This window comes from Cyprinus carpio, chromosome B5 (genome assembly GCF_018340385.1).
Source record: "Cyprinus carpio isolate SPL01 chromosome B5, ASM1834038v1, whole genome shotgun sequence".
Classification (NCBI taxonomy): Eukaryota; Metazoa; Chordata; class Actinopteri; order Cypriniformes; family Cyprinidae; genus Cyprinus; species Cyprinus carpio.
In genome coordinates this window covers 24,774,520-24,798,745 of record NC_056601.1, presented here as the reverse complement: position 1 = coordinate 24,798,745, position 24,226 = coordinate 24,774,520, and the positions used below count along the sequence as shown (strand labels likewise).

The following is a 24,226-nucleotide window of genomic DNA, read 5'->3' as shown; positions in this document are numbered from 1 at the left end:
CTAGTCTTGAGTAAAAATACAAACATGGGATTTAGAAACACTACGAAATTCACACTGCATCTGGTAAAAGAAAAAGTTTTTAATGGGCCAAACAAATTTTAAACATTCCACAGTACAAAATCTACTGATGTCAAATAGCCAAAGGGCAGATGGGAAAATCCGATGCACAAGCTCAAACAAATGTCACATCAGGTCAGTTAAAAATAAAACAACTGATGTTCTCACAACTACAGAGACAAATGCTCAAAAAACTACATTATTGGGAGATCAAATTGAAATTATGTGCATAAATAAAACCTTAAGAAACCAAAATGAAATTAACAAAAAGTCATATACATGAGTAACATTACAGCTGAGCTTCACACGTGTAGACCATTTATGTGATTTTAGAGTTACTTTTTCATGACATCTTAGATTATAACAAAAATGAGCACCTTTGCTGAATATTTAATGCTGGTAAATAATGTGAGCTCATGACACAGAAAGGTGAAGTGCTGGAGGTAAGGTAAACATGCTTATGGATATGAAGTAGCAAAGCACCCTGATGCTGCATAGTATCTCAGTGCTATGACGTCACAAATTTCACAAACATAAACGTAATGGAAAATGAAACAGTCAGTGTTCGGGCTGTTTTTCTTAAGCTTTTTGGTAGTTTTAATGGTCCAACCTAAACAAATTCTCTTGAAACATGTCATCCTAGATAAATATAAAATAAATACGCCACCATAACAGGTGCAGCACTGGTGCATTATTAAAACCAAATGATTTTATAAACTAAAAGTTCAACATGAAGGCTTTGAATTTCTTTGGAATTTTTATATTTTCAGTATAGTATGATTGTTAAAACCTGTATGACACAATCCATATGGACAACGGACACAACTGATTTCAATAAATAAAGTCTATATGGGGTAGCTCAGGAGTAAACATCTGCATTGTCATTCTGTAATGAAGTTAAATCAAACTTCTCCTCCTTTACATAAAACAGGAAGAGATGGAACACCAGTGACACATAATTGTGTTGTAAAATTGTAGCAGAACATAGATTTTTCTCTGTTAAGATTTAAATAGTTTGACCATGTCCTTGTTCTGATCATCAGGTTGCTTGAATAACATCTACTAAAAAGGTGCCAACAAAATACTTACATAAAGTACAAACGTTCTTCATTCATTACCACAGGGTTAAATGGGCTTTCACATCACACAGGTGACACGTATATGTGAATGTGACCTTAATATCCTTGGTTCTTTGCTCTTGAAGTCACACGTCCTCTTAATGTCCGTCTCCTACGTTTTCATGTGCATCAGCGATCTTTCACCAGTTCCAAAGAGCCCATTTTCTTTTGTTGCTTCTCATCTTCCAGCTATCTTTTGGTCATGGCAGATCCTGCAAAAGGGCCACACAAGAGTGCAAGCATCCTTGTTCTTCTCATAGAGACCACTGTGGAATCCTCAGTTTCTTGACCTCACACGTGTCCGTCTGCTCATGGAGTGTTTTCCTCTTGAGTTACGCCCGCCAGGGTCCAGGTCAGGGTTTACCATTCAAATTACCACTTCTGCGGCCAAGCAAGGAGGAGAGCAGTTTGTGAGCCCGAGGGGGGTGCTGGGGTGCCTCGGCGAGGCGCACCATGCGTGGCGAGTGCCACACTTTAATGGTGGAGTCGTCACTGGCAGACAGCAGCAGCTCCTGGTCTGCTGGGCTGAAGGCCACAGAGTTGACCACATCATCGTGTTTCAGGCGAGCCAGGCAGATGTTGTAGTGCCGGTCCCAGATGTACCCGTGCTTGTCCTCTGCACCGCTACACAGACAATCACATAAATTAGACAATTAACACTTCTAGGGCAGTTATTATGACTCAGTAGTTTTGATATTTTGTTCGTCAAGCATTTAATGATGGTTCAGATGAGTACAAAAAAATAACAATTTAGTATTATTAGTCAGTGTGAGGCAGGGCAATTTACATTTGACCCAATATTCTTTTGTTCAGGATATAAAAATAATCAATGCTGCCATGATTTTAAAATGCATAATAACTCCTAAGTATGAGAGAGATATTTGGATAGCATCTGTGACAAAAACGTGGATGAAATTGGGAAGTTAAATTCATTTGTGTGGATCAGTTAAATCATCCATTTCAATTAATAAGTTCAATGAACAGTTTCTTAAAGACGAGAGACAAATTTAAACAATGTATTCTAAAAGTAAAACATGTTTGACTCTCTGACTTGATAGAATTGTAATTTTAAGCCCAAAAAAAAAAAGACATTTGCTAGTCATACTCTTATGCCCAGTATTTGAAGACTGCCTTGACTCCTTCAGAAGTCATGCAGTGTATTCCAGCCTTAAATAGATTTTAAAATGATTATCCTACTTATATGAAGTAAATTAGAATGTTTTTGAGAATCATTTACACCAAAAATTCCCCTTTTGCAAAAAGAAAAAGGATGAAAATAAAAATAATACTCTTTAAAGCAATTTCAAAGCCGATGCCTAAATAGAGATAAATATATATAATCTAAATAAAAATATCAGACATATCACCTAGCTGTATTACTGTGTTGTCCTGAGTTTATGAGTTTTTGCTGATATTCTGGTGCAGAATTTCAGCTTGTCTAGTCTTTTCTATTAGCTTAACACTACGGAGCCATATTTTACTGGTACCTATCACTACCACATCTAGCACTGTCTATATGACTGAAAAAAATAAATAATAAATACCCTTTTATATACTGAGTCGGGTTTCTCTCAAAAATTTTTCTCCATCTGTCACAGATGGAGTTTTGGTTTCTTGCCGCTGTCGCCTCTGGCTTGCTTAGTTGGGTACACTTAATATCCAGCGATATCATCGACTTGATCGCACAGATACTATTTAAACTGAACTGAACTGGATGATGACATCACTGAAGTCAATGATGAACAGCCTTTAACTGAAAATTGAGTGTTTACTATTGTCCTTTTGCATTATTAACACACTATTTTCCTATTTAACACTTTAATACTGCTTTGACACAATCTGTATTGTTAAAAGTGCTATATAAATAAAAGTGACTTGATTTAACTTTTATATATGCATTCATCATGTCAAAACCGGAATGCAATTACAAGCTTACAATGACCTTAAAAGCTCAGTCATGCAAGCGTACCTGTTATTAAGCACTCAAATGCTTTGTCACATTTAATCCACTAAATGGGATTCCCACAACATAAAAAAAACCTGCTTTTCAAAAACATTTTTTCTGATGCTGCAGCAATGCCATTTGCTTGTCGGTTTAAAGTTCAAGACCAATGTTGTATCAGCCAGTGAAAGAATTGACTTAAAAAATTACTTCTAGTGTATCTTTACTCTGGTTAATAGCATGTACTAGAGGAGACAGACCTGCCATTTGGAGCACTAGTGAACAGGCCAAAAAATGAGTTCACTACTGCAAATTAAATGTGCACAGGTGGCTGGGCTGTAAATTACCTGGCGACAAAGTCTCGGCTGACGTCAAGGAAGATAAAGAAGCACTCATCATTGGGTGTAAAGGCCCGGTGGGCTCGAAGGCTGCGGCGTTCCTCTCTAAGACTCTTCAGATCAATCACATGCAGGTCTATCTCCTCTGCGATGGGTGGAGGGGACATGGGGTCAGAGATCACACAGCCTGCTGGCCACGCTCGACTGTTGACGTACAAGTACCTGTGTGCATACAAACACGGTTGCCATTTTCCAAGATAAAACTTTTTATTTTAGCAGGGTTTTCAGGAGTTATCCATGATTTCCATGGCCTTTTAGGCAATTTATTTAAAACACTGTAGAGGCTGATTAAGTGGAAATGAATAGACTGCAATGATTACACTTAATAAGTATCTATGTCATTTTTTATTTTACTTAAGAATAATATATCGTAAGATGGTTCCAGGTATTTAGGAAACACTGCTGAGTCTGTGAAAGAGGGGGTGGGAAACAACACTCTCCAATATGTTTAATTTGGACTGCAGTACCCATTTTAATGGCTAGCTGTCAATAGTACTTCTCTTTAATAAGATGAAAAGACTTTCTAAGCCTCCTTGCGCCCCCTGGAGGAAGACTGTGTTACTTTGTACCCCATAGAAACACAAGAGCAACATACTGGTAATCACTCACAGCACCACAGATAATATTGTACACAAAGTGATTTTCTTTTTAAAATTTGAAAGGCTGTATGAACTTGCTGAGTAAACTGCACTAGCCCAAAGTTAGTGCTCTACCACTGCACAACACATACCTATGGTCAGGTGACAGACCCATGCCAATGATGTGGCCGTGTATGTCAATCACATGATCCAGCGAGTCGAAGAATTCCTCCGTACCGCGCTCCTCTCCCAACACAGGACCGCACGTTGTCATTTGATCAGGCATTATCCGCTTGATGCCTGAAACAAACACAGCAATTCAGAAATCCAGGCATTTATGGAATTAGCAGGTTAAGTAATCATTCGTTCAGTGTCCCATTAGAGACATAAGCGCATGCTCACCTATTTGGTGAGGCGAGTAGGTAAGGCTGCCAGTGGTGAAGAGGAGGTAGGTCTTGTCCTCTCCTTCTCCAGGAGCTGAGGGAGACACCAGGTTTGGATCAGGAGCTTTGGTGCGTCTGCTGCCCATCATCCTGGCCACCTTTGTCTCCAACTCTCGTTCACGAGCAGCTATGCTTTGACGACCCTAATGCCAGTAAATACAGAAACTGCACATATAACTGACAAGATACAATAACAGCTGAAGAGATGTTTTTAAAACATGGCTTATTGAAAGTCATGTTTAATCTGTTGCTATAATATTTATTGCTGTATATTTAATTTCAGCTGCATTTGTGGCAGTTGTTTCAGAAGTTGAGCATGTTATTACATTTTAACTAAAAATTATTTAAAAAAAAAAAATCACACTTTAGTTTGGGGATCAATTCTTACTATTAACTATAACTTTTGCCTCATTAAACTCCTAATTTTACTGCTTATTAATAGTAACTTGTAGTAGTAACTATAGTAAAGTAGTTGTTCTTTAGATATGGGGTAGGATTAAGGGATCTAAAATATGGTCATGCAAAATAAGGCATTAATTAAAATAATTAAATCAGATGTGATTTAATCAGCAATAGGGCTGTCAAAATGGCTGAAAAACCAAATTTGGATTTTTTTTCTTAAATATTATAAAAATTCGAATTTAAAATGCATAATTTCAGTTTGGTAAAGAAAAGCTTTTGGCTTCTCATGAGGCCACAAGAGGGCGCATCGGGGAAAATATTAATAATGCATGTTTATTCAAAACATAAGATAACATGACTATCTGTGAAAAAAAGTGCATAATGTTTAAAATAATATTTATAAAGCAATTATAATTAAGTTGCTTAAACAACTATAAACAAAACAGCATCATGTATGTATGCATAGTTTGATACAATGGGCCGAAAGCCAATCACACAGAGTACATTTTTCATTTAAAAACAAGAGTTGCAGTAGGATGGGTAAAAAACCTGCCATAAAGTCCCGAGATACTTTTTTTTAAAGTTTAACTTGCATTAAATTTACATGGCTTTCTAAACATGTGGCTCTTTTGTGCGAGATGTGAGAGCAACGGTGATAGATGTCCCTCTAGAAAATGTGATAAATATGCATTTTGTGTGATCGGCTTGGTTTCAGTTTTGAAGTAAACAAGATCTTCTCCGCACTGATGTTCTCTTTTCCCACAATATTTGTAATTAACAATGCAGCAGTGCCGCATCTAGTGGCTTCAACTGGATAGGCCAACAAAAACATTCAAATGCAATAACAACGTTACATCGTCATCTCGTGCGCCACTGATAAGGCTGCCTCCTTAACGCACACCTAAAATTTGAATGCAACGTTTTTGCATTCGAATCTGGATTTTTATTTTAAATTCGACGAATATTCGAAATTCAGTTTTTTTTTTATGACAGCCCTAATAAGCAATTAGTTAATAGAGAGAATTGGTCCCTAAACTATAAAGTGTTTCCACAGTTAACATGCACAGATGAACTGCTCAGGAACATTTATGTTAAGGATGTCAATTCAGATTTCATGTTTTATAAATGCTGATAAAATGATCTTTTTCACTGATTAGAGAGTTTGACTCCTAACCCTAAGGTTGTGGGTTCGAGTCTCGGGCCGGCAATACCACGACTGAGGTGGCCTTGAGCAAGGCACCGAAACCCCAACTGATCCCCGGACGCCGCAGCATAAATGGCTGCCCACTGTTTCGGGTGTGTGTTCACAGTGTGTGTGTGTGTGTGCACTTTGGATGGGTTAAATGCAGAACACAAATTCTGAGTATGGGTCACTATACTTGGCTGTGTCACTTCTCTCACTTATAAATATTTGAATATATGCAGTCATCGATTGATGCACATCCAAAAAAAAAACTATGCACACTCCTTAAAGATTTTAACTTGCACTATATCCAATCCAATGCTTTTGTTGTGGAAGAACCTTTTTAAAAATGGAAAACAAATTAAAAAAAACATTTCCCATTTTCACAGAAGATCAATGTATTCTATATCTTGTAATCAAGGGAAAAAAGTCTTTACAACTGAAAATGTAAACACAATAGATTTTCTCTATATATATATATATATATATATATATATATATATATATATATATATATATATATATATATATATATATATATATAAAATCTTGAGTGGCTTAAAATGTAGGTGCAGTGATCCCTATGGGTTCTTACATGTATAACATGCTGAATCCCGGACGGTTTAAATGGGGGCAGATGTGCTGACACTCTTTTTTCTCCTCGCTCCTCATCCTCCTCATCTTCATCCTCCTCCTCTTCACTGTCTGTGTTTCCCAGATCAAAGAAGAGAGGCTGGTGCTGCTGTGTCCGCTGAGCTTGAGCTTCATAGTCCAGAAGGAGGTCAGGAGAGTCGTGTCGACGGCAGTGGGCCACCATCACTGTGCGGATAGTGCTGGCATTGATGTTCTGGATCTTAAACAGACGCTTCACCACATTCAAATTTTCTGACTCAATGTCCTAAACATGGAGAGGAGTAACACGGAGTGAGTATTTAGGAAAAAAATATTATCTAATAGCTACATAAATCCATACCCATTAGATGTTTAGCTAGTTTTTTTTGTGTGATATTGCCATAATTTCATTTGGCTACAGATTCTTATAATTAATTAACCAAAATGAAAATAAGTGGAAGATTATGATGGGTCTCATCAATTTTTTTTTTTTTTTTTTTTTTGTGACAAAGTCTATGGAATGAACAGAAAATATTTTATCACTGGGTAAAATATTGTTTAATAAAATGAAAAACATTTTTCATGGCCAGTAGGAATTTTTTTTTTTTTCAATTCATCAACTACACAACTATCATGCACATCAATTTAAGACCTTAGAGAAATTAACACATCTGGACCTGGAAGGCTTTGTTGAGCCACAGCACAGAGCAGGAGGTCATGTTGCCAATCCAGTGTAGGTTACCAGAGATCAAGTGAGTCTCATTCAGCCAGCAGCCAAACACATCATATGGCTTATTTCTCACACGAGACAGCAGAGTGTAGTTCTCTACAGATCCAAAACAACAACATCAATCAGAAATCTATTTACAGTGTGTGTGTGTGCAGTTGGTGTTTGTAACAGATGTCTCTACCCAAAATGATGACTGCAATCTCTCCAGAAGAGGATTGATGTGGGCCCAGGTATACCCCTGACACCAGCAGGAGTGTGTCATCGGCGTTAAACTGGGAGAACTGAGTGTAGCCCCAGTTAAACTCCCGCATGCTGGTGCTATGAACCAAAGAGATGGTGCCATCTGATCGTTCCGTGTCCCAAAGCTGTAAAAGCACATTGTGTGAATTTTTATTATTCAGTGGATTCAGTGAATAACAAATAACATTATTTTTATATTTATTTAAGTTTAAAGGTGACATATTATGAAATTCTGACTTTCCCATGTTTAAGTGCTATAATTGGGTGCCCGGTCTATCTGCCAACCCAGAAATGTGAAAAAGAACAACCCAGTACATTTTTTTGGAAAGCCTTTTTCTGCAAGCTTGTGAAAAAATGAGCCACTCAGATTTTGCTCCACCTGTGACATAGAAAAGGAATCTTCTTATAATATTACCACCCCTTAATCTGCAAGTTTTCACCCACGGCACTGCCATTCTGTTTTTGCCAGTTCTTAAGCCACAGCGAAAGTTTGAGCAAAGCATGCTTACTGTTCTGTCTTTGGCTGCACTGACGAGTACAGAACATATTTAGAGTCCCAGCCTCAGAGGAGACAGCAGAGTAGTGGATTTATTGATTTATTTACTGTATATTATGTAGCTGCCACACAGATCTAATATGAACATGCAACTTCTTTCCCAGCTGTTTATTTTCACAGACATAACAGACTATTCTTGTAACTCGTGTGTTTTTAACATAAACTTGGGTGTATTTGACAGGCACAACCCTATAGAGACAGAGTGCATTTAGGCCACGCCCACACGGGGTGGGGTGGGGGGGGGCAATCCATCGCTCTCCATTGACTTTGTATTGCGGGAAGCTGGCTCTTATAAAAAAAAAAAAAAACATGCTAAACAAGCTAAAAACTACGTTTTTATAAGCCACTAAAGCTACCGAACCGTAAAAGCCAGCCTTTAAGGAGACAAAAGTGGATACAGGCAATAAGACGTGAAGCATCTGCAGGAAGAATGGGATAAATTGTGGGATCCTGACACTCAGTATGATTTAGTATGAGTAGTTTCACAATATATCTTCTCTCAGATTTACATAGGGTGGTGAAATAATCCTTTGACATGGTTAAATATAATGAATGTTTCCTGTCGCCGATTATGATTACATTTCCTCCAGTGGACGTAGTTCTCAGAGTTATGTGACACATTGCGCTCTACTTTTGTGTCCTTAAACACTCGTTTTTTTGGGTCAACACCTTGTAAAAACGTAGTTCTGGGTTTTTAGATTGTTTGCTGTACACCTTGTCACACAGCAGCTTTTAAATATTGTTCTGTTTTTTGTTATAAGTCAGAAATGACAACGAGGCAGGTTACCGCAACAGAAAGTCAATGGCATTGGATTAATAAATAAATAAATATGTCTGCTTGAAAAAATTAACAATATGGTAAACAAGTTGCTATAAAGAATGCATAATTGGCCTATATAACCATTGGTATTTCATTAAAAAGAAGACCTTGTTCTTGTTCTTTATGAGAAGTGGTTTTATTTAATTTTAACATAAAGGCATGTTGTGCGTCACCGCAGTTAAATCTATGTCCATCATGATAAAACCTTAATATCAAATCTATATAATGAGTTAGAAAATTTTTGAGAAATGCTTAATAAATGCACTGTAAACCCATTAGAATTTAGCCGACTAAAACTAGACTAAAACTAAAAACATTTCAGATTACTAACATATGACTAAAACTAAATGGCATTTTAGTCAAAAGAATATAACTAAAACTTAATCTGCTGTCAAAATTAACACTGGTGTGGCACCACATAACATTTTATAACCTAAACTAACATTGCCTGATAAAAAGGTCAAATTATTTGTAATTTGACTTGGTCTTACAACAACCACATATGATGACCCCGGGCTGGACGCTGCTGTGTCTACGGTGAAAGCCAATTGGCAATCCACAGTGCAAAGTTGATGTATTTCCTCAGGGACCAGCACGGATCAGCCCCAGGCATGACGAAGCGGATATCGTCCTCTTTTGGAAGGCCAAACAAATTAGTTTCGCTTTCACAGTGAAACACACAGCGTCTATACGACATGGCGGCAACAACAATACTGCAACGAGAATAAAAGGTACGCCTTCATTCTTTGCATGAACATTTGGGCGGTGTTATGCAAATCTTCCCACATACTGACATAGAGATGTGGGGGTGTGGACGAGGCGATTCAGGGGGGCATGGATGAGTCTCAACTTTTATAAAGAATATCTCTGGATTTGAGACTTTAGTCTTTGGAACTTCACAGATCTTCTTTATTCACCAAGACACTCCAAAGAGAAAGGAAAATTTGAAATCATATGACCCCTTTAAAGAGCAGGTCAGATGGGTTTTTGAAAAATCTCTCTTTTGCAGTTTATAACGTAGCTATCCTTAAATGAAAACAATCTGCAAAGTTGTTAATCAAAAAAGTGCATGATAAATAAAGATATTGTCTCTCAAAAGAGAGAGTCGGTTCTGAATCGCCGTAATGAGTCGTTATATTTTTGACTCTTTTGCCTGTTTCCATGTACGTCACTGGGTACACATTTGCATAATCCCTGCCTGTCCGTGAAATATGAACAGAGTCTGATCTGCCCACAAACACTTTTGCTATTAGTGCGTTTACATCATGTTGAGAAGACGCGGTGTTCAAGGATACCACAGAAATACAATTCGAGCCTTTTGTTGTGTGCTTGTCATTTTATCAAGAACTGCTTCTCTAATCTGGGCTTTTATCTTCGTTGGCTTCTAATCTTCTTAAATTGGACTTACAAGCTCTCTGAACCACGACCTGTAAGTAGTACGATTGATACGTTAGGTGTACATTTTCAATTGAGTGCTCAAAATATATTTTTTTTGTGCCAATATGTGATGTATACCTAGTGCAGCTTTAGGTTTCCAGGTAAAGCACGATATTACTGTCTTACTGAAGTAGTTCTAAAAATTTGCAGTGAACCTAAGAATATGTCGATTATTGTAGACTGACGTTGTTCTAATTACTTTGTTTAATAATAAAGAATGTAGTGTAGTACACAGACTTTATAATAATTGTGAAACTGCTGTTTATTGTGCTGCACTGGCAGTTACAGGGTTAATGCGGGAGAGATGAGTGATTTCGGCTGGTGCTCCTGTGATACAACTGTTCTGCGTTCTGATTAAAAGGTAAGACCAAGCGTCTTTTTTTCTGTCGTTCTTCAAACATTACAGTAGACATATTTTGGTTTACAAACTGTATTGTTTCATCAGTTAGTCACGTTAGCACTCGGCTAATGTATCCACCAAGTGTTCACAGTTTAGCAGTTAAACTTTAGCTGTGGGCACGATTCGCTTGCATAAGTGTTTTTGTATTTTATGTCATTATAAGAATGGATTGATTATATTATTGTTTTATGTAAAGGTGCTTTGTCAATGGTAGCGCTGGCTAACTGGCTCAAGGACTCCTCTCTGTGCCAATCACAACGGGTTTGGCCAGCTGACCAATCAGAGCAGAGTAGGATTGAGGAAGGGAGGGGCTTGCTCCGAACTTGCTTGAAACTAATCATTTCCTAATCATTGGCAAATGACTCTAATATTAAATGTATATTCTGAGAAAATTACAATGTTTTCTGACGTTAGATGCATTTAAACCTGATGTAGGGGACTCCAATACAATATTGGGACACTTTAAAATACCACCTGACCTGCTCTTTAAGTCATATATATGAATGACAAGCCAACTATCCAGATGTCCTTTTTTTTTTTGCATATAACCATAGAGATCGCATGTTATTATTACTGGCATATGCAAATAATTTCTGTCATTCAGACATTCATCTGCTGGATTATAAATCATAAATACTGTGTAAACATTTGAAATTTGAAGAAAAAAATCTTGTTTTCATCTTTATGAAGCAAACAGAAGGGAGTCTTACCTTTACGGTACAGTCTTTGGAGCAGGAAGAGAAGCGATGTCCACGGTGAGAAAAGGCCAAATGCAGGACCTGATCATGATGCTCCTTCAGAGTCTGAACCTCCACACAAGGAATGCAGTCATACAGCCGCTTGAACTCCCTGTACCATGACACAGCAGCTGCACACACACAGGAAAAGCACAGTTACTTTCAAAAGGTGCAGGTAGTGCTGCCACAATGTGCCATTCATACATGAAGAGGGTAAGAAAGTAGCAAAATTTCAGCACCGTCACATGTCTTTTCCTACTTACTAGACTAGTAGTAAAAGGCCACATGTATCTATTCCACTTTGTCTTCGCAAAATAAACAATTAATTTTGGCCACAGATGTGAAGGTGTGTGCTTATTTATTTTACACATGAATTCATTGTCTATGATGCAGTTTATATAAAAGTTCAGCTCCAGCTACAGTACCAGGGTGGCGAGGCACCGTGCGTGGGATGCAGTAGTAGTTGTAGAAGAGCTCCTTCCAGAGGAATTCATCCCGTGACACAGCAAACCACTGACGACAGGTGAACCCTGCGCTCAGCACTGCCTTATGAGGGAGATGCAAGAAGATTTCCAGCACCAGGCTGTCCGGCAAGCCAGGGCCACTTGCCATCCTGACATCCTGAAAAACATAACATTAAAGATGATTTTTAACCGATTACATCAACAAAGGCTATTTTGCTAGTGTTATATTAAAAATGGCTAATTGGCTATTCATCCAACCATTAACAATGGCTATTTTGCGCTACTAAAAATTCGTTTTTCTCCAGGACCTTATCTCTGTTGATAACTGTGCTGTTGCTTACAGAAACCTGGCAAACACCAATTAAACACAGTGAACTTAATTTGCTCTCTTAAAGATTTTGGTCTGTGAATTGTACTTTGTATGCTATCTGTCAGTTTTTTTTATAACTTTTTAAAGCAGCCTTGGGTTTTAGAAAGGTGCTACAAAAATACAAACCACAGCAAAAGCCTGTTTGTGCTTTATGAAAACAAGATATCTGAGATAAAAACAAATGTTTGAATCCTCTGATCCTGCCAAACTTGCTTTTGCAGATTCCAGTGTTTCCCGGACACATACGTCTAGACATCTTGTCTTATTCACCCAGTATAAATTTGGCAAATGTTCAAGTCTTTTTAGAGATTAACTGGGTTCGTTTACACTTGGCAGGTTTGGTTAGATATTAAAATGTACTCTGGTGCGACTGCTCGGTAAGTGCTTTCACCAAATAAGTGGTTGAAGGCCCACAATAGGTCTCAGTCAACTTCCAAAGGAACACGAGAGGTTCAACTGAAATATGAACATAACACAGACTAAAGAGGTCTAAATGAACAAAAACTCAATACATTTCACTACAGGTGTCATCAGAACTGCTGTCTCCTTGCAGCAGATTTTTGTTTGTGCAACAGAGGAATCCCTGGCACTGTTTTGACTCCTGTACACAGTTTATAAGCTATTCTTATGATCGTAGCTGATAAAAATATTGTCATAAATAAGCACATTTAGCCCAGCATGGATGGTTTTGGATGTCTGGGTAATTACTGTAACAAAATATGTCATCAAAGCTGTCCAATCAGTCTTTGACCTTATCCTTACTGCATATTTCTCACTTGTGAAAGATTGGCTGTTACATAAAAATGTTTACTCATTAAACAATATATCAAACAAGTTTCGTTACCTATTGATAACTATTGTTTTCTGTTGAAGGCACAGCAGTACAACAGTTTTTTAATAAAATCCACCAAAAAGTCTATCTAACCGCCTACCTGCAAATCCATCCACTATAGTGGGTAAAAAAGTGTGGCTCACCCCTCTCATTTTTCTATTCTAATTTAAGATCTGACCGCTGTAAATTAAGACTGAGTAACACAGTCTCTCCTTCTCCACCCAGATGTTTATTTTTAGATGTACTTTTTTTTTTTAGACGTAAAACGATTAAATGTAAAATAGAAAACAAAATCTTATGCTATTACTTTTTAATCTATAGCATATAATGTTAAAACATAGGACAAGGGATGCATTATTGCACAAATTCTGATAATTAGTTTTGTTGTTTTGTCTATTTTTTTAATATGAAAAAAACTGCATTCAAACTAAAACTCGAACTTACAATTGAATCAATTTACACTTCAATCTACAGATCAAAATGGAAAGTTTGATCATGAAAGATAAATTAGTTATAAATAAATAACTATGTAATTTGCAGGCATGCAGTCAGTGATACAGAAATTCTGGGTTACCCACACATCCAAATGTATTTATTTATTTATTCATTCATTCTAGACTACGTTAGAACGTCCAAATTAAAGCAGATTTATAAAATAAGCAGTGCACCCATATACACATTTGGTAAAAGGTTTTGATTATTGTTTTTATATTATGGCAGATATTGAACATTTAAACTTTCATGTCTGTTTTTAAATTAAATTCAACCTAAATTAAAGCTCCAGACCAGTAACTTTCTTTATAAGCAAAAAAAAAAAAAAAAAAAAAAAACAGGTACAATATGATAAACAATATTATCATTAAAATAAAGTAATTTTGTTCATCTATGTAACCTCGCATTGATGACAATATACAGTTTGAAGTGCACATAATAAGCCTGATATAATGCTGCTATTTCAATACTGTCATTTTTTGTTTGAAGCTAAAGCAGCTAATAACATACGCTAAGATCATTACCAAAGATTAAGATAAACAAATATGGGCACGTTTTGTCAATATATATTATAGATAAATGTTTAATTACATTTTACGTTACCTGCCAAAGGCCAAACCCTGCGGAATACTTTTCAAGTTTATAGCTAAGAAAAAGATATCATCCTCGACTTGTTTCAACTCCGGTTAAACGACTAGCAGTCTAGCACAAGCCCTAGTACACATCAATCGAACGTCGATGCGATACGTGGTGAATAGGCCAGGTCAAAATAGTCGATCACAGAAAGTATTATGTGCGGTGTGTTGTAGGATGTCTCAGGTACAATAGATTATTAGAGCACCCATTTGGATTAGACAAAATCAGCTGTGTTACTATGACTGTTTATGAGAGGCAAGTTTAACCTTAAAAATAGCTCTCTAACAGTGCAATTATCTTTCTGTTTAATTATTAAAAACATAATTGTACACTTTTGAATTACAGTGTGTAACATATAATGAATATGCAAGCAGACTTCTAAGTTTTTTTTTTCTTTTGATTGCAACAGCGAACTTTATGGCTCATTAAGAACATGCATGAATAAGAAAACCTACATTGGTCATATCGCTTTACATGGGCAGGATCTGTAAAGAAGGTAGTGGAAAAACCCCTACAAGCCCTGTAAAAATCTTAGTAGATGTGTCATATTTTTCAGATCCACACTAACTTATTGCATATTCTCCCTTTAAAACTGCATCCGAAATATTCTAATAGGAATCCAGTACATATCATGAACATTTATTTTTCAGGATTTAAACACCTACAACTCTTACAGTATATGCAACAGTTATATGTTCTTACCCAGCAGTTCCATTTGTGTTCCTTTATCAAATGTGGGTGTAGTGTTGCTACCGTAGTATGAGCACACAGGGAGAGGTTGGCTTCATGTCTTACATCCTCAAAAAGAGCCAAATACTAAGTGTGACATGCTATCAGTAAGTAATATATGGACATTACTTTACAAATAGTTAAAAGGGATTCGGATAAAAGTTCTTCTAAATTCTTCTTTGTTCTGCAGGACACCAAGTTTGGTCAGTTTCAAGGGCACCTCTACCAAGTCACCCTTCCACTTTCATCATGGTTCCTATATAAGCAGCGCTTTTTGAAACTCTGTTGGGAATTAAAACACTTAAGATAAATCCGTATTTCTAGTATTTTTCATATACTGAGAGCAATGATGAATTACCTGTAAACTCTATGAAGGGGATGGGTATTTCTGATAACCTGCTCAGTAAATAAAGCATAATACAAAACTGAGTGGTCAATAAGAGACATGGAAACAATGTTTATTAAACTTTAATAAACAAATTATGTTTACCATGTTTATTTCTTGATTTATTCATATCTTTTTAGCTATAAACATTTAGAAAATGCACTACATGAAACAATGTAAAACTTAAAATGGAAATGCCAACAGGACTTCCTGTGTTATTGTGATTATTAGTACATTGATTTGAAAACTAAACAGCTGTAATTACAAACCTGAGGTCTATTTCCAGTGTTATAGAAGCACATTAAAATGACAACAAACCTGTGATGTAATCAATCACATTTAGGAAAAAAAATGACCAATTTAACATCTGTACACTAAAAAAAAATACTAAAGATTGCCAAAATTAAAGAAAAGTATATAAACCGAAGCTGATTGAATGTGTTTATAACTAGATACATAAATCAGACAATGTGGAAAAAAGTTGTTGATTTGTGTAGTAATATTTGCTTATCAGATTTACTTAAAGTCCTAATTTTCAGGCTCAGGGTGAGACAGTAGATTTGGTATTATCCAAGTTCATTCATATTGGAGAATGTTACTCTGTTAACCATGTGAGTAATTGTGGAGTGTAGTAGGTGATAATGATGTCAGCTCCTGAAAGAAAGAAAGTAGGGTGAATATACTTAAAGAGTAATAAGTATTACCTGTATACTATCCATTTTTGAGGCATTAAAATAGATATTGAAAAGTAAAAGACACCAAGGTCCTGCCCAAAAAGCACTGCAATTGTTATATTTATGCAATTTAGGAGAACCTGGCCTCAGCAGATTCAAAACATTTACTTTATCCCTGTCGCCCTTCTCACCTGCTCGACGGAAAGCAGTCATAGCCTCCATAACTGCAGTGCGCAGGTCAAAAGCTCCAGCTTCAGCTCCATGCCACAACATGGCAAACTCGCCTGATACATTATACACTGCCAGCGGATGAGTAGGGTGCTGATGGGAGACAGAGAACACAAAGGTATTAAGACTAGCAAAAAACATTAGACCCAATTTATAAATGACATTGTTTAGTTTTTGCGGCAAACTGTTTGCAGTGCTTTGAGACACTTTGCTTTTAGAGGCCACTGTCCAGATGAGTTCAGTTCCAACACACCTTCCTGGCATGTTAAAGCAAACATAAAGAAACAGTGCACCCAAAAATGCTGAAAATTTACTCCCCTCAGGCCATTAAAGATTTATATATGTTTGTTTCTTCATCAGAAAAGACTTTGAGAAAGGGGAATCCAAATAGATGATAAAAACATCACATTAATCCATAAGTAATCGTCACGATTCCTTAATGTCTTGTAAAGTGAAAAGCTGCATGTTTGTGACAAAAAAAATTAATCATTAAGGCGTATTAACTGTAAACTGTCACTTCTGGCCAAAATTCCAGACCATAATCCATTATAACACTTCCTCAATTGAAAACGGCATCCCCTTTTTGCCTTTCACATCAAAATGCACATATTTGTTGAGAACCGTTTTTGCTTATAATGTGTGCTTGATCTTTGCATATTGCTATCCTGATTCAGATGAGATGACTTGCAGATAGCAATATTATGGATGATATCAGCTCTTTGGATTGTGTCCGTCATTCTGGCGGCACCCATTCACTCTAGAGGATTTTGTGCTATATTTGATATTTTGTTATAAAGTGCAGAGACACTCAAATAGACACTGGTTCTCAAAGTGTAAAAGTTGATGCTTCAAAAACCACACAAAACGAACATGACTGTAATCCATGTGACTATGTGACTCACTTTCTTGAGTAGCAAAATGATAGGTGTTTGTGAGAAAATACTAATATTTAAAAAATGTTAAACTATAAAGCACTGCTTCAGGCCAATTGTCATACTCAGGTTCATGAGTTCATGCTTGATGTAAACATCAGCACACTGTGAAGTGTGACGTAAGTGTATTCTGAAGCTTGTATGAGTTGAGTGACATGGAAGTCATGTTTGCCTTGTGTGGTTTTCAACCCTCTACATTGCGAGTAAATCACTCGCATATGCAACTAAATCTTCATTCTGGCAACTAAATGATGTCTAATATTAGTCAATGGCTAATACATTTTCAGATTTTACTAACCAGTGTGTTAGTTGGAGGCTAAGTATAAGTTTAGCACAGATATTTTTTTCACTCGCGAACACAAAGTTTCACTCTCCGTCAGGCGATCTGTGCTTTTTTTTGAATGGATGTGAAGCGCACTTGTATTTCCTGTCAAAATAATGGCGTTCCTTAGGATTTTTTCAGCTTTTAAGAGCTGCCGGGTTTTCCGGTAGTGGGCGGAACTAATGCGGAAACTGCAATCTCATTGGCTGGTGCTCACTCATTATCATCCCTGTTTTGATTTCAGATTTCAGCAAATCAGTTTGAGCGAATGCACACAACCTGATTAATATTCATGAATCCAGCAGCTCGTTAATCCTTAGTGCGTTTCATATTCTTCTTATTAGAATTCGTATCGTTATTATCTTATCAGTATTTTTGTTTGTTTCTTCCAATTTGTTTTTACAGAAACACTGTAAGCACCACCACCTGTCCTAAGTTCAGATAAAATGACTATGCATTCATACATGGCTAGCAAATGCCAATTTAATTGCCAAGGTGTCCGGGGTCGGTTTTTGAAAAATCTTTTTGTTCAACTACAAAAAAAAAAAGTCATACATCATGTCATGACGGTGAGTAAATGATTATATTATTTTAATGTTTGAGTGGAGTATCCAAAGTGTCCAAATACATTTTGGCACTGTACAATGTAAAATAATATTTTCTGAGCATGAAGAAAATGATTTCAGAATATAACATGAAGTAGCAAAAAAGTAATTACCTTATTCTTAACCTCTCTCACAATATCCAGGTATGGTAATCCAGGTTTCACCATCAGCATGTCAGCACCTTCTTTCACATCCCGGTCCTACCAGCAAAGAAAGAAAACTAATTGTCCTTGAACTAACTGTACTTCTAATTAATATTCAAAAGAGAGAGAGAAAAAAAAAACACAGGTCTAGTCAAAGTGCCGATTTTTGTAGTCAAAATTTAGATCATGTTTCTAAAGGAAATGTGTGAACACTGAAATAAAACGTCGATTTCATTTGAATGATTTTCTCTTACACAGGCCCGCAGTGCTAGTCCTCTGGCACCAGGCGGCAGCTGATAACATCGTCTGTCTCCAAAAGCAGGCTTAGATTGTGCAGCATCCTTCAAATGTGAAGAAAAAAATAAACAAAGACATTTTTAAAATTGGTTTACAAAAATAAACTCATCCTATTGTTTTCATCATCTATACATTTAGAAAAAACTACGAAGGTGGTCCACTATTGCATTCTAAAGGGAATCATTAGAAGTACACTACCTGAATGGTCCATAGTAGCATGAGGCAAATTTAGCACTGTAGCTCAGCACTGACACCTAAGAAAGGAAAAAGAGATTGAGTCAGCATCTGCTGTATTCAATTCAACACTTTTGTTTGCAACCAGAAGTGAGATTTCTCTCAACCTTGTTGCCAAGATCATTGGCGATAAGAGCTTGCTTAATGGCTGCAATTCGTCCATCCATCATATCTGAAGGGGCGATGATATGGCATCCTGGGGTGTGGGGGAAGCATTGACAGAATGAGATGAAGATGACTTCTTTAGACCTATTACTCAAAAATGCACATATTATGTGCAATTGTCTACAGATGAATAGAATTTAGAACTAACCTGCTTGAGCATAAGCCAGAGCTACTTCAGCCAACCTCAAACAGCTTGCAGCATTATCCAAGCTGCCATCTTCACGCATGATTCCAATGGTGCCATAGAGAAAGTCACAAATCATACACTATGGTAGTATCACCGTAAAGAGTTTATTTAAAAATTCCAGGCAATTAATTATTTGTTTATGTTTAAAGGTGAAATTTGCTGTTTTACTGGCAGTTACAACAGTGGTCTTGGGCTCTATACATGGATGCTGCATCATGCTTTTGGTTAAAAATGTTAATGGAATGGAAGAATAAGAAATTATAAGCCAGTAGTGTTCAGATGGTCATGTGATCTCAACATGGCAGCCACCATTATAGGGAGTCTTCAGTTCATGTGAAAAAAAAATAGTTTAAGTACTATTTGCTTAAAAAAAAAAATTACCTGGAATGCACTATATTGATTATTGGTAGCATATTAGTTATCTGCCAATATTAAAGACTTATTTCCTTATTTATTGTTGGTTTGTTAATGTTAATTTCCCAGATTTTTACATTTTGATTGCCTCTGCCATAATCAAACACTTCTTTAAGTTATTTTTTTAAAAACATTTATAGTTTAATAGCACTGTTAAATGTATGTTTAGAATCTTAATGTTTCTTTAGAATTTTAAACTGAAAATTTATATATTTTTTCATACTGTGCATTATAATGTTCTCTAAATTCATCTGATGCATTTGAGATTTTTGTGTTTTTATTTTTAATTTATTAAGACAAAGTAGGATTTAAGAAATATTATTATGCTTTTTTGGTTGTGATTCATAACATGAAATTATTACTGGCTTATAATATTGGACATTTCAACTGAAAAAACAAACAAACAAACAAGTAAACAGATCCAGTATTGAAACTAACCACAGTGGCCATGAGAGGTGTAGGGGCAAAGGCACACATCACAGGCCAACACAAGATCAGGGAATGTGCTCCTCAGTTTCTTCACAGCCAGCACTGCAGGAGTGTCATCTGTGTCCGCCCCAGAGCCCCTCTCATCCTAAGAAAACAAACAAGAAGACAAAACAATCGATTTAGTGTTAATTTAATTAGTTCATTTAATCAATTGGTTATGGAAAATATAACACATTGAAATTATTAATGCATTTAAAGGACATGAAACCCCCTGTTTCAGCACAGGTTAGTTTCCACGACAGTTTTGAAAAATGTTGCAAACGTGAGTTTTGGTGTGCTGCAGAGTGGATTAGAGAAGGGGAGACTCTCATTGAGTTAAAAGCATCAAGGCATGTTGTGATTTACTATTACACTTAACAAAATGAACATATATTTTACACAAATACACACATGCCACGAGAGCTCTAATTTAATGCACAGGCAAAAAAAATTCACTCTGCATGGAAAATATAGAACGCTGCATCGGCCACCAGTGATTTGAACGTATCGGGTGAACCAATAGGCTTGTTCAAAATCTGCACAGAACCAGTAATCACCACAAAATGCCAGTTAGAACTGTGAAGATAATTTGAAGAATATTGTTAGCCAAATTTTTTGGTTATATATGGTTTGGTTGGCAAAATATTTAATGTTCCATAAAAGAAAGTCATACAGGTTTGAAACAACAAAGTAAATGACAACAGAATTTTCATTTTTGGGTGAGCGATCCCTTTAATACCCATTTAAAATCCATTAATCTCATGGAATTATTTATGCAATTGTAATTGCAGTGTGAATGCATTCATGCTACATCTATGCTGCAATAAATGGTATGATTCAGATGCAGCTTCTAAAAAATTTTTTAATAATAATCATGGGCATTGTAGCCTAAAACTTTATGTATAATAAATTCTGTTGAATCGAATAAAATCTTTCTAAGCTATTTTTTGTAATGTCTTTTTGATGCCTCTCTCATTTAACACAATAATGACATTAAATTCTCTTTTGGGGGTAAAGTATTAGTCAAATTTGATGTGCAGTTAATTCAATTAATCACCAAATTGTGTAATTAATTTGATTAAAAATGTTAATAGCTTTACTGCCCTAATTTCTTCATAATATACTATGACTTGACGACAATATTACTGAAACTTTAATATAAATGAAATATAACTAAAACTTCTCTCCGACCTTCACAACTTTTGCAGGAACTCCAAAAATCAGCACACACTTCAGGCCTTTATCCACAAGGGGACGAAGTAAACCCTCTATCTTATTTACACCATATCTGAAAAATACACAAAAACATATGTCATAACTTCACTAAGATGTATGAACAATACTATGGCATTTGTTTTTTCTATACATGTATGATACATATATATGTATATGTATGATGGTTATGTGCAGTTCTAATCACAAGTTTCAGGAAATTACCAATTGTCTTCTAACAGCAGCTGCAATGACTTTAACAATTGCCAAATGACTCTTGAATTTAGAATATGGGACTTCTTTTAGTAGAGCTGCCATATTTGGTATTACATTATAGTAATATGGATGAACCATCTTTGTACAGCATAGTCTTTTATTTTGAATTCAAAATACTGTTTATTACTAAATGTTAACAGCTGCACAATGTGCATTGTTTCACGTATTAGTTAGTTTCAAAAAGCATGCAGTAACCAGAATGACAGTACTCCATTCTGAAGACAATCTATATTAGGCCTACATGACAAAATAACCAGACCTCTTTGACAATGACTACTTGTGCTACGCAAAGTGGACATAACCACAGAGAATAAACGGATCCTTGGTTTATCTTTGTGCTTTGTTGTCTACCTCCAGCTCCACCCTGCCTGAAGCTTATCTCAGAACAGCAGCCCAAACTTTAAGTTTCTCAAGAACTACAAATTAACCTCTGGTCCCAAACTTGCTACCCCCTATCAAGTGACAGCTTAATTTAGGCTAAAATGTTCTGGCATTCTGGCACATTGTAATTTTATACTGTTTAACCTAAACTGAATATTTATTTAATCTCTATGTTTATTTAATGCATACTGATAGAAAGTAAAGTAATGAAATTACACAATACAGGATTTTAAACAGTATTCATATATGTCCTAAGCCAGACCAACAACACTTTCTGAAGGCTAAAGTCCTCTTGATACTTTGCTTTAAACAAAAAAAAAAAAAAAAAAAAAAAAAAAACTCCATTAATAATCCATTAAGAATCTTTTATCCAATAGCAGATTCAATGATACTTGTTACTACATAGCAGTAAAGAATGATACCTCGCTTGACCAGGTAGACTTGCAATTGGTTCCACTGCATCAGGACTGTCACTGTTAAATTTTTTCAGAGAGAGACATAATAACTATTTCTATTCATGCAAACTAATTAACAAATAGAAACTTTCAACAATAACATAACTCCTGAGCCTATATACCATAATCAAATAAATATATAGAGAGAAGACATTACGTAATGAAGATAGGATATATGAGGTTATCTGGTTTGAGGTCTGAAGCACAGGTCTGCCAGTATCTCAGAGTGGGATGAAAGTAACCGCTGTGTAGAATAGAGTCTGCTGGCTGTGTCATCGTCCTATAGATTCAAATGGAAGACAAACACTTACTGACACAATCTACATAACTGCAGAATTATGAATCATAGTTACATGTGCTACATTAATAAATATTGTTAATCAGATGCCGTCTCGTTTCCCAGAAAAAAAATGATAATAAAAAAAATACAAATAAATCCACTTTGAAAACAAAAACTGCAATAGATTTCAGTAGATTTTTCTCTTGTTTAAACAATAACCCTCACTTCATTCTAGAAGTAAAACTAATAATTGTTTTAATACATTTAAACATCTTAAAATAATTATAAAAAATTATTAAAAGCCTAACATTATTAAATAATTTATTGACTTACAAATTATTATAACAAAATACTGATAATGACAATAATTTTGTTGATTTGGGGGGAAAAAATAATAACTTTACTGGAAACAAAATGACTAATTAAGACACATTCAGCGTGGTTAGGAGCAATTCAATTATTCTGTCCACTGATTTTTTGAAAATAAATCTTCTGAATGATTAAGCAAAGAGTGACTCTGACACATTGAAACCATGCAACAGACCCAAGCATGCAGAAATTCTCACTTTGCAGACAAGAAACATTCATTCACCTGCTTAAGAAACCACATTTAAATAAAAGAAAATCACCTTTTGCACATATATATATATGATCAATCAATTACCACTTCAAACTTTGATGTGTTTTGGGGTTTTGATGTAACCCACGTAACACCAATGTGACTTTTTTTTTGGTACACTAATAATGGATTTATATAAATTAAACTTTTTTTAATGGTTAAGCAGGAGACCTTAATCATGCAAGCATGCATATTGCATTACGTGAACTCATGAATTGTTTTTCATCGCTAAATATTGAAATGTCAATAATGATGAAACAGTTAAAAACAATCGTTTCAAAACCTTTAAAAAGCAGTACTTACTTTACACTCTTGGTCTAATATAGCTAACAAGTTTCTCATTGCTAATAGTTCTCGTCCTCAACACTGCATAATACTGTATAATGTAAATGTTACAGAAGCATAAAGCGTGTAAAATGCTAAATAATTCACGCATTTCATAAATGACTGAAATTATACAACTGAGATGAACTTACTCTGTGTTTAGTCACTGCTAATGGGAACCCGTAAATGACCAAGATCTTGCTAACGTCAACTAAAGTATTGCTCCTCGAACCTCGAAAGAATGCGAACGTGCTGTGCATTTCATTCTGAGAGGAGAATGTTGCTGTTTCCTGTTCGACGAAACTTGTACTCCTCCAGGTGGCGCTTGATGGCTCAAAAAGGCAAATTCTTCATTTAGCTACAATCAACTTTCAGTAAGTTTTTGTTCTATAAATATTTATATATCTTGTAAATATTTAAATGTGATCATCTTGTATCTGAGATATAAT

The 24,226-nt window shown here is 35.8% G+C and overlaps 2 protein-coding genes across 4 annotated transcripts; both read right to left on the bottom strand.

Moving 5' to 3' along the window:
- Window positions 1-59: 59 nt before the first annotated feature.
- On the bottom strand, window positions 60-14,568 carry LOC109064979 (F-box/WD repeat-containing protein 5-like). 3 transcript variants are annotated; one of them, XM_042725053.1, is made up of 10 exons: window positions 14,415-14,568; window positions 12,079-12,274; window positions 11,627-11,784; window positions 7,645-7,828; window positions 7,411-7,559; window positions 6,717-7,019; window positions 4,496-4,679; window positions 4,246-4,393; window positions 3,465-3,677; window positions 60-1,799 (listed from the first exon to the last, which is right to left on the bottom strand). In XM_042725053.1, the coding sequence occupies exons 2-10, from the start codon at window positions 12,263-12,265 to the stop codon at window positions 1,529-1,531; spliced, it is 1,797 nt and encodes a 598-aa protein (XP_042580987.1). In that variant the 5' UTR covers window positions 12,266-12,274; window positions 14,415-14,568; the 3' UTR covers window positions 60-1,528. The 3 variants fall into 3 exon arrangements, with proteins under 3 accessions (XP_042580987.1, XP_042580988.1, XP_042580990.1); XM_042725054.1 differs by having other exon boundaries at window positions 14,403-14,551; XM_042725056.1 differs by lacking the exon at window positions 3,465-3,677.
- Window positions 14,569-15,628: 1,060 nt separating this feature from the next.
- On the bottom strand, window positions 15,629-24,082 carry LOC109088512 (delta-aminolevulinic acid dehydratase). Its single transcript, XM_042725059.1, has 12 exons — window positions 23,930-24,082; window positions 22,712-22,834; window positions 22,522-22,572; window positions 21,422-21,518; window positions 20,201-20,336; window positions 19,310-19,393; window positions 19,104-19,192; window positions 18,961-19,016; window positions 18,720-18,807; window positions 18,436-18,522; window positions 16,427-16,556; window positions 15,629-16,215 (listed from the first exon to the last, which is right to left on the bottom strand). The coding sequence occupies exons 2-12, from the start codon at window positions 22,828-22,830 to the stop codon at window positions 16,157-16,159; spliced, it is 996 nt and encodes a 331-aa protein (XP_042580993.1). The 5' UTR covers window positions 22,831-22,834; window positions 23,930-24,082; the 3' UTR covers window positions 15,629-16,156.
- Window positions 24,083-24,226: the final 144 nt, after the last annotated feature.